Source organism: Mus caroli, chromosome 5 (genome assembly GCF_900094665.2).
Source record: "Mus caroli chromosome 5, CAROLI_EIJ_v1.1, whole genome shotgun sequence".
In the NCBI taxonomy this organism is placed as follows: Eukaryota; Metazoa; Chordata; class Mammalia; order Rodentia; family Muridae; genus Mus; species Mus caroli.
This window is the reverse complement of record NC_034574.1, coordinates 15,243,498-15,259,571: the sequence shown is the minus strand read 5'-3', so window position 1 is coordinate 15,259,571 and position 16,074 is coordinate 15,243,498. Positions and strand designations below refer to the sequence as shown.

The 16,074-nt window shown below is 39.1% G+C and overlaps 1 protein-coding gene across 7 annotated transcripts in view; it reads right to left on the bottom strand.

The window, feature by feature from the left end:
- Positions 1-16,074, bottom strand: part of Magi2 (membrane associated guanylate kinase, WW and PDZ domain containing 2) — a 1,402,993-nt gene that overhangs the window by 469,097 nt on the left and 917,822 nt on the right. For all 7 annotated transcript variants that reach the window (XM_021161942.2, XM_021161940.2, XM_021161941.2 and 4 more), the window contains one exon: positions 12,668-12,878. In XM_021161942.2, the coding sequence (XP_021017601.1) occupies positions 12,668-12,878 (211 nt within the window). The remainder of the gene's footprint in view (positions 1-12,667; positions 12,879-16,074) is intronic.

Below are 16,074 nucleotides of genomic sequence, written 5' to 3'. Positions count from 1 at the left end.
CACTCCTAAATACTTCTATCCCAGCCAGGAAAGGAGTAGATAAAAATGTTTGCAGTCTAATGTTTTTGGAATGAAATTTCTAGGAAAGCAAAGGAAAGAAAAACCTTGTTTAGAAGGAAAAAATATTTCCTTTTCTAACTTCAGAAATCTAGAAGAAAAAGAGATGTTCTCAGAGACTTTCTTAAAGGGGTCATGTCATCACTTGTGTTAGGATCACCTGGTAGACTTTTTAACAATGCATTCTGGGTCTTTGCAGAACTCCCAGTTCTGGTTTTTGCTGAGGATGTGAAATACGATTTGTGAGAGGCAGGCCATTGCTACAAATTCTCTGTCATTGACAGGCAATCCAGGTGACACCTATGCATTATATTTCGGGACTACTCAATGTCTCAGTTGGTGGTTAGAACTGAACAGTTGACTCTGTACAGTTGTAACATGGGGGCTCATGAACCAATGGGCAAATAATGAGGAATTTAGTGTCTGTTAAGTCTTTAAGAAGAGAATAGGCAAAGTCAGAGGAACTGGGAAGTATGAGATTTACACAAGAAACAATCAAAAGAGCAATGAAAGAACATAGGAGGTTCAGCTCACAGTGGACCTAATGGATACACTGGGATCCAGACAGACATCTTGTATATTTCCTTTTCAGCTATAGCAGAGTCTCAGATATCAGCCAGACAATCAGAGGTACTGGAAGTGAAGGTCAGAAACATTTCCTCCAGAGTACAATCATTAACAGAATCTTGAGACTGTTTTCTACTTCACAAAGGAGATCTCAAGCCAGCAAAAGGGGAGGATACAGCCGAGATGCACTTTGGAAAGTCAGCTGAGGCATCCAAGCATTCTTCAAGCAGCATTTTCTAGATGAGCTTTGTTCGTCTGCTTCTAAGGAGGGGATCTCTGCTTCTAAGGAGGGGATCTCTGTTCTGAGACCGATGTCCTGCTTGGCTTTCCATGGCTTTGATGAGTCCTATGACCCAAAGCAACTTCAGAGAAGAACAGGTTGCTTGGCTTACATTTCTGTCATAGTCTGCCATCCAGAAAAGCCAGGGCAGGAGCTTCAGGTGGGAACTGAAGCAGAGACCACCAAGAACTCTGCTAACTAGCTTGTTCTTGATGGTTCTCTCAGCCTACTTTCTTATACACCCAGGACTACCTGCCCAGCCTTTGCACTGCTCTGAGCTCCCTAGGCCCCTCACATCAATCATTAATCAAGAAAATGCCCACAGGTATGTAATTCTACAGGGCATTCTGATTGAAGTAACCCCCAATTGAAGTTGTTCCCCTTTCTCAGTGATTGTAGTGTCAAGGTGACAAAAACAGTCAAAAAAATAAAAATACCTAAAACATAACAAAACTCCTCAACGCTAACCAGCACAAACATTAAGATCCGTGAGTTATGAAATTCAGAGGCCAAGGAAATCCCCTTTTCCTTTAGTCATTCCTGTGAGGCAAGGAGAAAATCCTACCTGTAACGATCCTCAGCTGTATGAGCAGTCAGCAGCAGAGGGTCTGGATGGGACGCTAATGGCTTAATCAGGTAATGTCTGTGAAGTCGACCACCAAATAAATCATCTAGCAAATATGCCAGCTTTTACCCATCCCTCAATTTGACCTCTCTACATCTGGTGTTGCCACATTATCAAGTTTCGAGAGGGTTGAAATTATTGTGGACATGTTCATCTGGTCCTAGTCAGATATCAACATAATCCATTACTTTCCACTTAACTGAGGTGAGTGTTCTGAACATGGGGATCAGGAAACAGGCACTAGGTATGTTAGTGTTTTATGATAGAGGAGAAGCACGCACCTCAGTGAGAAGTTCACAGGTGCCTGTGTGTGTGTGCCTGTGTGTGTGTGTGCCTGTGTGTGTGTGTGCCTGTGTGTGTGTGTGTGTGTGCCTGTGTGTGTGTGCCTCTGTGTGTGTGCTTGCACACACATGTGCCTGTGCTTGTGTGTGTGTTTGGTGGGTTCGGTGTACATGTTTATCAGTGACCATTTTGTATCAGGTAGGGGAATACATCAGGAGATAGGCAAGAGGCAGAAATGTCCCCCCTTTTCATCCACACTTGGCTTTTTAAAATTCTTTATCTCTTTTGGAGAAAAGTAATTTCCAAGTTCTTTAGACTATCCATAAAAGCAACTATATCTATGGGTAAATATTAAGGGGCCATTAGTATGCCACCACAGGAGTCAAATTACCATTTCTATACCACATTCGCATAGGTCTCAAACACTGGCTAATTTAGGAAAGAGCTGTGAGCTCCCAGCTTTGCTGAGTTTATATAAAGCATTTCATTACAGAATGGATTTTTAGGTTGAACTAGTGTTAGCAGTGTGTCACTTTAATACATTTTGACAGATTGAGTCTCTTATAGTTAACAGTATTTTTAGCTGTTCTTCAGAAATGATTCTGAAAGAAATGTGGGTAGTAGTTACCTCCAGTAATTGTCTTAAACATCACATGAAGACACAGCACAGTATTTTTCAATAGTGGCGCTCAGCAGCCTTGTAATTTGCATGCTCCTCCAAGATGCCTTACAAAGGGGATATTTTTAATGCCTTTGGGAGACAACACACTAAATAGCTTTTCCACTTCCCTCAAATTATGTATTTTAAACCTTAATAATTCCATTTGAGGATAGGATTTAATGTTGGGCAGGAAACCACACAAAATGGAATTGTTGAGAGTTCCCCCGACCCCCCAGTCTGGATGCTATCTCTTCTTAAATTCAAGGAAGGAATTTCTTTTCATTTTGCTAGCTAGGGAAGATTCAGGTGCTTGGCATCAATTTTCTATATCTATCCAAGATGTGTGTCACCAAAAATGACATTAAAAGGAAATGCTGCTGCAGTATAATCTTATACTGTGCTTTTCACCGATGGGCTTATTTATACCGTGCTTCAACGGAGATGGACCTATTTAGGTTCCATTTACACAGAGACTGTTCTTATTCTAGTGGATAAATGGTACATATATTTCCAGGAGCTTTGAATCATAGTAATGTCTCAATTTACATGTTTCTATAGATGAAGCTAAATGTTCATGAAAAGAGTCAATAGCTATTCAGGTTTAGTTGATGTCATATTTAATAACCTTGATGAAAATCCAAAATGCATGGCTTGTCCTATCTACCCAAAAACCTCATGTTAAACTACACATTAAGTACTGTAATAAACTATAGAGGACTATAATAAGCCAGAACTGGAGAGTCATTCAAATGCAACATTCTAGTTTAAATTCATATCCAGATACCTTGGAGGATTTGCACAGATTGACCTACAAGTGGATCAGGAGTGCCCATACGTGTTGTGCCCTTAACCTTTGCCAAGTTGGCAAAGCATCAAGTTAAATAATAACATTTCATCTTCTCACGTAAAACGTGCTTCATCTCAATGGGAGAAGCTACTTATAGCACAGCAGTCACGTGGAGGCAAAGCTGCAGAGCCTGCCTCTCACTTCTGATTGGTTCCTTGTGGCTGAAAATCATCATGCATCCACTTTACAGATGCAGAAGCAGAGGTTGAGAAGCCCTGGGTAACTTGTCCAAGGTTACATAACCCACACATGGAGCTGAAAGGACTGGAGTAAACCCAGAGCCAAGCAGTCCCACACTCATGTGTTTGACTATCTGAAAGAAGACATGTGTGTTGTTTCCCAGTCTCTTTTTCATAGGAACATGTTTCTCTCCTCTACTAGTGGTTATCAGGGATCTAGTCTGATCTTCTGATAGTCATTTAGAAGAAACTTTTCATACGACTTGAAGGTTGTAATCACTAAATCCACTGAACGTGCTGAATGCCTTGTGCTCAGCAGGTATTTGCCATATTAAACTGCATGTGCACAGAGAGCACTCGGGGTGAGCAGGTGCCAATAATGCTACTAGAAAAGTGTTCTTCCTGAAGTCAACTTAAATTTCCGATTCAAGACACTGGCAAATTACGTTTCAATCCTTCACATCTGACTTCTTCCCTCCTAAAATAAAATTTTCTAAAGAACACATATTTGTGTAATTTCCATACGAATATTAGGTCTCCGGATTTAAAGTAAAGACTATACTAAAATAATGATTGGAGATATAGCTCAGTGGTAGTGTTTGTGGAGTCAGCATAAGACCTTAGGTTTAAGTCCATGTAATGTCAAAAAAGAAATTTAAGTTAATCAGAAAATGCTACAAACAGGTATTCAGTGGAGCAGAACTTAATAATTTTTCTAAAGTTTATGCTGTGCTTTCTCCCCCATTCCATATTTCTCACACCTCTTGTCCCCCCCCCCCCCGTCAGGATTCAAACCCCATTCTTAGGAGTAACTCACTTCAAACTCATCTTTAAGGCATGCTTTCTTTCCCTTCTCTTTCTGTTTGATTTCTTTCACCTTTATTCTGACTTTTTCATACATTGTCAGCTGGGCCAAAACAAGGTTTCTTGTATTCTATGCATTCTTGGATGGTTTTCTTTTACAATTTAAATTTGATGAGTGCTACTAATTCAATGTTTCTTCCCATTCTCTGTAAGTCAACAGGTTGAGTCAGGAGATAATTGAAATGAGTGTGGACATTCAGGTTTAAAAAGCAGTCATTGTGTAGTTTCAGAATAAAAGTAAGACAGACTGTTGACTGTATTTTACTAAAATCTTAACTAGAGTTATTTAAAGGCATATGAATTTATTCCTATATCATAGCCAAAACAAAGCAAAACAACTCAGAATTATCTCCTTTTCCAAAAACTTTCTCTTCTTTCTGTATTTTCATTAAAAAAGAAACCATTAGAGGCTCAATAGATATAAGTGGTTGGAAATATATTACCTCTAATTAATTTTGGATATTTTCCCTCATATGATTTATTAAAAGACTTACTTTATGAGAATGCGAATTCATATAACATTTCTTTTCATGCATGTAGCAAGTATTTTCTAAAAGAAATTTTATTGTAACTATTGTTTTCCCTATTAGAGATATACATTTTGTAAGATTTTGCCTAAAATACTTATTTCTTGTCTGAAGTTTAACCATGAATCTTGTGCAGGTACAGAAAACCATGTAGAAAGGAAAAATATGAAGTGTATCTATTATCTTTCTAAAATATATAAAGCAGATGCAGTCAAGCTTTGTGCCTGGAAGTAACATGCCGTGCCGAGAAGAGAAAGTGGTCCTCTGATGTTGCAAGTTAAGAAAAAAGGCTTCTATTTCTTCACAATAAATTCCCAAAGTATTTTATCTTCTAACTGCAGGAAGCTTTTTTGCTGGACATGATTAATGATGATTTACTTAAACGTAACAAGATACAGAAATAGGAACAAAAAGGAAACACAGTGTGTGTGTGTGTGTGTGTGTGTGTGTGTGTGTGTGTGTGTGTGTTTACAGCTTAAAACAATTCCATCTCTTACATAGATTTGAAAACCAGATGCACTGGTAGCATTTTCCACATGTGTTTCCAGTGTCAAAGCCCGTCATTGAAAACTGCATTATTTAAGGTGCCAAAGTGTCCACACCACTCTTGAAAATGGTAGGAAGCAACAGGTTCTTGTTGCCTCTTTGTTTTTTGTTTTTTTGTTTTTTTGTTTTTGCCAAAGCAATAGCAGTCTGTCTTGTGTCACTAACTACACTGACTCCCAAACAAAGAAACTATGTGATGGGATCCCCAAAGCATGTCAATTGAGATTAACACCATGGCCACTCTTCTTTATGGAACATTTAGCCTCTGGGAGAGGGTATTTCCGGTTAAGATACGTACTGAACAAAAAGCATGTGTAATATAAAAGTTCACTCTGACTATGTTTGTTTACATATTAGAAGTAGTATGGGATAATGGAAGTAGCTCTGTAGGGTGACAGCTATGGAACTTTGAGATTGATTCAAGGCTGCCTCCGTACCTTGTTTATAAAGTAGCTATGTGCTATGTGCTGCTATGTGCATACTAGACAGCACCGTAGATCCTTGAAGAACAAGGCTCCTGAAGACAAACTACACAGCAAGCAACCCAAACCTTGTTAGTTTATTCAACTAGTGTATGTGTAAAACCGTTCTTGATGCACACCACGTATGTAGTAAATATTTGTTAAATAAACAAAAGAAAGGAATACTGGCTCTATCATTTCTCGGTTCCACAGCTTCTTGGCAAGCAGCTATTGATTTATGTAAGCCTCATATTCATAATGTGAGGATTAAATGAACAGAGTGTGAATGTTTAACATATTAGCTATTTTTGTTAAGGTAATTTAAACACAGCCTGAAAAAAACAGGCATTCAGTATAGGATAAATCATTCAAAATTGTATTTGCATATTTCTCATTTGAATTTATAATGAGTATGCTGCCTATTATAAATGATAATATATTAATAAAGATGATGCTGACTCAAGGAAACTACCAGCCTTTATAGTCTTCAAAACTGTCAGATATAAGTCATTATTACTGTTAAAAGTATGTTAGGGAGAATATGATCCCTCATAATTTAAAACGATTTTGCTAAAAATTATCTTAAGATAGTCCCTTCTCCCCACTAACATGTCATTGTAGATGATAAAAAAAAAAAAAAAAAAAAAAAAAAAAACCTCCATTTATCACTTACCTAAAGAAGTAGTATTGAAAATTAGGAATCAATCTACCTCGAGACCCAGCTATAACACTCCTGGGTCTTATACTCCAAGGATGCTCCACCCTACCACAATGATACTTGCTCAAATATGTTCACTGTGGTTTTATTCATAGTAGTCAGAAACCGTAAACAACATAGATGTCTCTCAACTCAAGAATGGATAAAGAAAATGAGGTATAACTACACAATGGAGAATTACTCCATTTTATGTCAAAACAATGACATGAAACTTACAGGCAAATGGATGGAAGTAGAAAAGATCACCCTGAGTGAGGTAACCCAGAGTCAGGAAGACAAGCATGGTATGCACTCACTATAAGTGGACATTAGCTGTAAAGCAAAGGATAATATATGGACCCAGAGAGTAACAAGGAGGGCTTAAGTGAGGACTCGTCGATCTCCCTGCGAAGGGGACATAGGATAGATTTTTCAGGTGGACTGGGAACAGATGGGGTGGAAGCAATGGAGGGAGAGAGTACTGGAGAGACAACTGGAATTGAGGGGCATCTGGAGGGGATGTAGAAACCTAGTGCAGTAGAAATGCCCTGGTATCTAAGAGTGTGACCCTAGTGAAGTCTCCTTGTAATGGAGAATATAAAGCCTGAACCAGCCTTCCCTTGTAACCAGGCAAGTCTCCTAGCAGTATGCCACACCTGCATAGCTTGGGGGGCCAGGAAGCAGAAGCTGGTCAACCCAGAGACCCAGGAAAGAACAAGATATGACTGGCAAAAAACCAAGCCAAGCCAAACCAAACCAAACCAAAAAAAAAACAAATCAATGGAATGATTTCTAATTATAGCTTCCTATACTAAAAGCTGAGTGAGTAGTCCAAGCTCAGTTGTCATCGGAGAGCTATCATCCAGCAACCATTGGGAACAGATGCAGAGACCCACAGCCAAACACTAGAGGAAGCCAGGAGAACCTCTCTGAAGAGGGAGAGGAAGGATTGTAGGAGCCAGAATAGTCAAGGACACCAGGAGAACACAGCCACACAGAACCAACTAAGTAGGACTCACAGAGGCTCACAGAGACTAAAGTGAGAAATGGAGCTTATAAGGATCTGAGCTAGGTCCTCTGTATATATGCTACAGTTGTGTAGCTCAGGGCTCTTGTGGGACTCCCAAAAGTGGGAGTGGGGGATGACTGATTCTTTTGCCTTCATCTGGGGCTCTTTTTCTCCTACTGGGTGCCTCGTCCATCCTTGCTGTGAGGGTTTGTGCCTAGTCTTTATTATATCTTCTTATGCAATGTTCAGTGGATGTCTCTGGGTGGCCTGCTGTTTTTGTTTGTTTGTTTTGAAGAGGAGTTGAGGAGTAGATCTAGGGGACAACAGAAGTAGAGGAGAGACTGGAAGGAATGGAGGGAGGGAAACCTCAGTTAAGTGTAATGTTTGAGAAAAGAAGGAGAGGAAAAAAATAGTTTTACCTCCTCTTAAAGAAGTAGCCAAACAATGTGGGAAACAGAAATGACTCAGTAATTCAACAGTGTGAGAACAACAAAACTTATCTTTTAAATACAAAACTTCTAAAGAACTTCACCTTTTGCGATTAAGAGATGGTTCAGCAGTTAAGAGACCTCCTTGCTCTTCCAGAGGACCTGAGTTTATTTATCAGCATCCATGGTAGGTAGTTTCCAACTGCCTGAAACTCCAGCCCCAGGGATCCAATGCCCTATTTTAGCCTTATTTAGCTGTACACACACACACACACACACACACACACACACACACACACACACACAGAGACACACACATATACATGTATACAAACACAGAGACATACACAGAGACACACATACACACACATATACACACACTTAAATAAAACTTAAAAATTTAAAAATAAACTAAAGGACTGACTTTTAAAAGCCACTCTGTGATACCAAACAAAACCTGGAAATATTTTCAAACATTAATTGCACAGAAGACAAATAGAATTATTTGTCCCCTTAATGAAAACTACAATGCTTGTATCCATGTTTAACTGTAATATTTATGAATGTTTCAGGGAGCTATCTATTGGTGTTGAGAATGACAGGCAGGGAACACACTGCTGGCACTGACCAACAGGACCCAGGAAAGGCTGGGGAAACCGAGGAAGACTCTTTTCCCTCCATTCATCTCCGGTTTCCTCTCTACTTTATCCCCTTTTTTCATTGCTCCTTTTTTTTTTCTTTTAAAATACTTGAATATTTATCTAATGTATTTGGGTGCCACCTCCATTTGCATTTTAAATCAACTATTTTAAATTAGAAAGTAAAATTTGTATTTCTCACAATTACTCAGAGATTTGAAGGATTTTTAAAATCCATGTGAGAAAAAAAGTTATACATAATGACCATGCTAATTAGCCATCAGAGTTGTGCATGTATTTTCACCTGTCCTTTTTTGCTTCCCTTCCTGTTCCTGTGACTTTGCTCCAGGGTTCCTCTGGGAAGCATCCTAGCTCAGTACAGAAGGTTCTCACAGCCCAGCAACTCCTGCAGATCAAGCTCTTCTTCTAATACACCTGTTTCCTGAGTGTTTGTGTAGTATAGAATTCTTCACAAACTCCTTATGATAGCAACAGCAAAGGTACTTGCAACATGAAGATAGTGGGTAGAAATGCTGATTTTTGTCAAATGTAGTTGAGAAAGGAAAGGGCAGCGCAGAGCGGGGCGGGGGGAGAGGGGAGTGAGGGTAAATTGGAAGCTGTGGAAATGGAGGACCAAAGAACACACAGATCCTGCCTCAGCTCAGGTACCTCCCTGTGGTACTTGAGCTCATCACACAGAGTGGATTCACAATTACCATTAAAGATGAAGGAAATGAAGCAGAAGCAAGATCAGCATGAACAGTGGGGTGGGGCTGCCGCCACTCGGAGCAGCAACTGGCAGAGCGGAGCACCCACATCGCCTCCTGCGCCATCCTCAAGGTGCACTCCGCATATCCTGAGTTTTCTTACATCCTAGATATGTTCACCTCGGTGTCACTTCTCTGGCCACAGTCAAAATGAATTGCTTACGTCATTCTGTCTTAATATCCCATGGAAACCTATCTCTGTTCCCAATATATTTCTGACTGATTTTTCCTTTTAGCACGAACAGGAAAGATTGAAAGACCAAACAAACAACTCAAAGGAGAAAAAATGAAAATGTTAATTCCTTGATTACAATTTAAACGAGCTAGTGATCTAGCAAGATGAAAAATAAGGAACTATTTTCAAGAATTTTGTAGTAGATTACCTCTAAGTTACCCAGAGATGAGGATCTTTGTAAGAATTAATACTATACCAGGACCACTCTATGTATATGACAGTGACTTCCGGAGTCTGTTACCTTACCTCCTTTTAAGCTCTGGTGGTTTGAATGAGAATGGCTCCATTGGCTCATGCTTTATTGCTTGATCCCCAGTTAGTGGAGCTGTTTGGAAAGGACTAGGACGTCTATCTTTGTTGGAGATGTGTCACAGTGGGTAGGCTTTTTGAAGTTTCAAAAGTCCAACCATTTCTAATTAACTATCTCTCTCACTCTGCTTTCTAGCTTGTGTATCAAACTGTAAGCTCTCAGCTATTGCTCCAGAGCCATTCCCAGTTAGCTCTCGGACTCATCGCTGTCTCCACATATAAATCTCAGCTAGTACACTATAACTATGCCTGCTCGCTGCCATGTTTCCTACCATGAGGGTCATGGACAAAACTGTAAGCAAGTCCCCAGTGACTACTTTCTTTGTATAGGTGGCCTTGGCAATGGAATATCTTCATTGCAATAGAAAAATTAGACAGCCTTGTAGGTCTTGTCTAAGCTCATCCTTTACTGAACAGTATCATAAAAATCCAGCATTGCTCACTGTGTATGACAATTTGCCTCTCTATCCTGATACTAAGACTGACTGGTAGACTGAAGGGAAGATTAGTAGGATCATTGTGTCACATCCTCTCATGCCCAGATTGAGCGGATTACTTACTAAAGATGTAGGCTATGATGTCTGCCTTTCAAAATCCCTCTTTCTTAGAGCCCCCCAAACCTGATCGAATTAAATGAGCAAAGTTCCCCTGATAAGCACAAAGTCAGACAGTTTTTATAGTTGCATTATTGAACACATATAGAAATGATTCCTTAGTCAACTTGTGCTAGTATATTTCATTCCTTTTACATATCTTTACCTATCCTGCATTGCATAAAAACACACATGTATTTCACCAGTCTCATAGGTCTGAACATTTACTGCTATGAACATCAGCATCTTACTTACGGTCTATAATGATGTCATGCTGTTCTTATCATAATTTTGATATTATGTTTCTAGGATCTTTAGTTGGCCATATTTAACAAAATCTATATAACTTCCTTTCAACTAACTGACAACAGATGGCTCAGTGTTATTGATTATATAAATAAAAATCATGCAAGAGATTTTATTCTTTTTTAAAAAAATAAACTTAGATTTGCCAAATATAGAGGTTAGTGATTCATTTTCCACAAAACAGTGCATTTCTTCTCTGTCCTGGAGTCAAGCAGAGCACCAAATAATTACCTGATTATGGATTCCTTGGGCCACATGTATCAAAGTTCCCAGCTTCATGTGAGAATTAAATATTGGTATGTGGTAACATTTCAATTTCACAACTGGGCTCTGCCTATGGAGATCTAAGTCATAAATCACTGTGGGTTGGGGAAGGGAGCACAGTTTTAATATTTTTCTTGAGTAGTCAGAGCATATGTATTTTTTTATCTACTCCCAATACTGAGAATTTCAATTTCTATTATATTTTTCTTTAAGGTTCATATAATTCTGGGGAAATGAGGTGCCATATACTTGTGATAGTTTCAGGTTTTCATTATTCCCAATCAACATTTTGGTTGTCTTATTCATATCAATGATTTAATTTTGGGTCAGGACCTTTAGCTTTAGATTTTCTTTTAAAAAATTATTCCACTGACTAAAATGATGGGGTAGCTACAGTTTAGAGCTATTAATTATCCATTATGTAAAGCTGAGGAAAGAGAGTCCAAGGGTTCTCATCATATACAAATAATGCCATGTGTGAAGATAGAAACATTCATTACCTTGATAACATTATTATACATTGCATACATGCATGTAATTATAATTTTCTATGCTGCTAAATATGTACAATTATGTTAATTATGATTTTCAAAGCTGTTATAATAGAAGCAAATAATTGGAAAGCTGGACATATTGCTAAAACAGTATACATAAATAAATATTTGGGGGAGAAGTTTGGAAAGAATAGATTGGATTGAGCACTAGTGTGAGTTAATGATCAATATACTCCTTCTTTGGTAAGTTTTAAGAATGGTAAGCAATGCCCAATTCCACCACTCAAAAGAAACTAAGAAAGATAAGAAACAACCACAGTGAAATTTAGTAGAAGGAAATATGATCCTCATATAGGATATTTTATTGAGACCTGACCTTAGAGTCAAGTGTTAAAACTTTTGATTTTGTGGCAAGCAAATATTTTGCTTGAAACAGCCACATTCTACCCAAGTCTTGAACATAATGGTGGCCATTTCTGGGAATAAATAGCTAGGCAGATCTCACGCAAAGCATGTCTGTGAAGGAGACAAGCAAGCATTTTTTAAGGACCTCTTTAGAGCAGTGGTTCTCAAGCCATGAATCATAGCCTCTGTGACAAAACTGTATCTCTAAAAAATGTTACATCATGATTCATAACAGTAGCAAAATTAGTTATGAAGTAGCAACATAAATAATTTTATGGTTGGGGGTTATCACAACATGAGGAACTGCATTGAAGAGTCATAGCATTGGGAAGGTTGAGAACCATTGCCATATATACAGGCTTTTTAATCTGAAAATAACAGCATATGGAGATTTGTCTCTTTAATACCCCATTGTTAGGAGTGTTAGAGTATAGTTGCCTAATTTACTCTTTGTTACAGGTAGGTATTGTTTGGGATCCTTAGCTTTATGGAGGCAATATTTCATTTTGTGTTGTGAGTGGAAATAATAAATATTCCCATATTTTTTGCCTATAGTAACAGCATTAATATCTTGCTATTATCATTGGGACAATGTTCAAAGAAATGCCGGAGACTCGGAGACTCACTCAATGAAGTAGACTTCCCCTTTCTCTGTGTAGGCCATTTCCCAGTTATCAGGCAATGGATCAGAGTCCTCATTCTCCTCAGGCTTTGTTGGCTTTGTATCATCCATCTGGTCCTTGAGCTCTTCGGGCTGACTGTACACGGGTGCAGGGTAAGGCTGGGAGGGTGTCTCCCCTGAGGCACCTGCACTTTTGTCTTCATGTTCACTGGATTCTGCAAGAAGAAGAGCATGTGGTCAGTTGTTCCAGCCACAGTAAATGCGTGTGGTGGTTTGGATGTACTGTACCCATCATGAAATCCTACCAAAACTAATAGAAAACAGTTTTGAACAGATATAACAGCAACAATCAAGATATGAAGATGATCAGTATGCTGATTTAGATTGGTTGTTCACTCCTCATTGTTGTCTTAATTTATTTAATTAAATATGGCTGCTTGCTCAGTAGGAGGGATGAAGTGAAAGGGTCATTTCCTAACACAGGTGTGTAGACAAAATATGGCAGTCTAAAGGTATTCTTGTCCTAATGCCTAGATCACAGGAATATTTACCTTGTATGGGAAAAGGATATTTGCAGATATTTTTAAAGAAATGACTTTGAGACAGGAGTCTTTGATTATTCAAATTGCTTTATGAAAATTACCAAAGACCTTAAAAGTCAAAGTGGCAGACATAAAAGACAAGAAGACCACATAACTACAGAGAAGATGGAGCTGCTGAAGTCTGGTCAGTTTTGAGCATGGTGATCTCTACATGACAGACCTATTGAGGAGCTAATTCCTTCATGAGGGTCAGCAGAAAGGAAGTCAACTTTGACCACACCCTGACTTTGGTTTGTGGCAACAAGCGTCATACGTGTAACTTTCAGAGCTAGAACACATCACCAGGATCTGAACTTCTCCACTTGTTCAGTGCTCACATTTGATGCTTTGAGCAAAGCAATGAGCAAGAGAGAACAAGGGAGGTATGACCCCTGCTTTGCTGGAACTAAAACGTGTCATCTATAGTCTTCCCATTTTATCATTGTACCGAGAGCTTCTGAAAGTAAAGGTGAGATCTGCCAATCCACTCTTTATTCTGATGTTAAGATTCAAGCAACACTTTTCTTCCAATGTGTTGTAACATCTGAGGTGCCTTTCAGGATGAAGGGAGAAACAGATAAAGCAGGGCTAGATCAGGCACAGATTTATTCATAAGACCTCACGATTGGGACTGTATCCTAACAGTTGAGGCAGGAAATCTTACTCAAGAGCGTGGCAAAATATGAGATGGCTCATTTTCTACAAAAGTAGCCTGAGTACTTGAAGATGGCAGGAAAGTAAGTCTATAGACCATTGGTAAGATACTTTTATGTCCCAGATAAAAGACATATTGTCCTTTGGCATGGCGATGAAAAGAGGTGAGTTGACATAAAACTTCTATGATTAAAGAACATAAAGAGAAGAGAGAAGTCCTGTTCATTTTGTTGGGCAGTGAAGCTTCATTGAAAAAGAGATGACAGGAGGGCCGGAGGACACAGTGGGGATGACAATACAGTTTTACATACTGGGTTTAGAGGCTCCTGCCAAACCTATGATAGAGGCATCCAGTCAGAGTTTCTGTCTGGAGAAGATCAACTTGATGAACAGCAGTAGATGGCTGGATCATGTGATAACTTAAGCCATAAGTGAATGTATTTGCCAAGAGAGACTTCATGGAAAGTGGAAACAAGACTCTTTCCTGCTGAGATCTGAGCTACACTAACACTTAGCAGTCACAGAAAGAGGAAACCAGTAGGAGAAGTCCAGACAGCAGCCTGGTCCCAGTGGGGACTCATCAGACCTTGACACAGCATGGAAAGAGGAAAGGAAGGAAGGATGGCACTTCTAAAGAGTCCAGAACAAAAAGGACCCCAAACTGCAAGACATCAACAATGTTGCAATCTTCGGTGATACAGGCTCTCAGTTAAAGTGGTATTCGTAGGAGAATGATGAGTAAAGAAGCCAGTTGCTTAGGAATCAAAGAAAGCAAACAGAATATGCAAATGAAGAACCCATTCAAGCTGTTGAGATAGCTCAGTGAGCTGCAGTTTCCCACCAAGCATGAAGATAAGAGTTTAGTCCCAGGATTCCATGTGGTGAAAGGAACGAACATGAAAGTAGTTTTTTGACCTCCACAAGTACACCATGACATAAGATATAAAACACACACACACACACACACAGAGGTTACACGGAGACGTCCTGTCTCAATAAGGAACTTTGCAATAGATGGAAAGTCCCATCCCCAAAATAAACAAACAAAACCCCCCACACACTAAATAAATAAACAAGATAATTTTCAAAACGTTTTCTATGGAAAATGAACTTGGTGCTGTAATTGAATTATACCATTATTTCCACAAAAGAAATAGGTAATATTTCTTGCAAAGGGAACTATGGTCTTTAATGATGTGATTAAGTGTTATTTATCATGTGCCAGGGATGACACAATGAGGTTTGCCCAGTTTGACTCCCTTGCATATACTAATTTCTTTATCTTAAGTCAATTACCACATTAGCAAACATGAATTAAATTCCTAGAGTGTGCAAAATACCTGACAAGAGTTTAATGGAGAGGAGAAAAAGTCTTTTTGATCAAGCATTTCAGGTTGAGAGGGAAGCAGTAAGTAGCATCTGCCTCCTCCATCTGAACAAAATAAGATGAAAAAAAATGAATGAGATGAATGGAGAATCATAACTTGCACATTTGTTATTCATAAAGGCTAACATAAAGCTACATTTCACAATGGGAGGCTGGAGTTCCGGGGGATCCCAGGAGCAGGCTAATTTATCTATTGGCACTAAACCAGAGGAAACCTTCCTGTCAAGGACAGAACCTATTTTCAGAGGAGCCAAATAGAATATTTAGGCTCGCAGGTGTATCCAACCTGCTGCCTGCAGCCTGATTCATTGGGTTCCTATAAATGGGGCTCAACACATTTGCATATGACAACATCATGTTGCAATATGAAAGGCTTAGATGGATGATAGAGGAAACAAGAGATAAAGAAGCCAAATCGCTATTCTAAATAGGATCCCTGGACCAATCATTCCACTTCTATTGGGTAGAGTGAGTCAAAGAACTAGGGCAGTTGATTACAATATCTTCCTAGCCATGGAAGGGACAGGGAGATGGAGAGGTGCCTCTACCAAAACTATTGTGATGATCTGTTAAATGACATCCAATAGTAAGTAAGACTTGGGCAGAATTTTCCAGGGAGACAGCACAGAAAGTTGAAGCAATAATATCCAACACAACTCTCAAAGGAGATCCACTTAAAAGGTCAGATAGATGTACCATAATTTCTGTATCCATTCCTCTGTTGAGGGACATCTGGGTTCTTTCCAGCTTCTGGCTATTATAAATAGGGCTGCTATGAACATAGTGGAG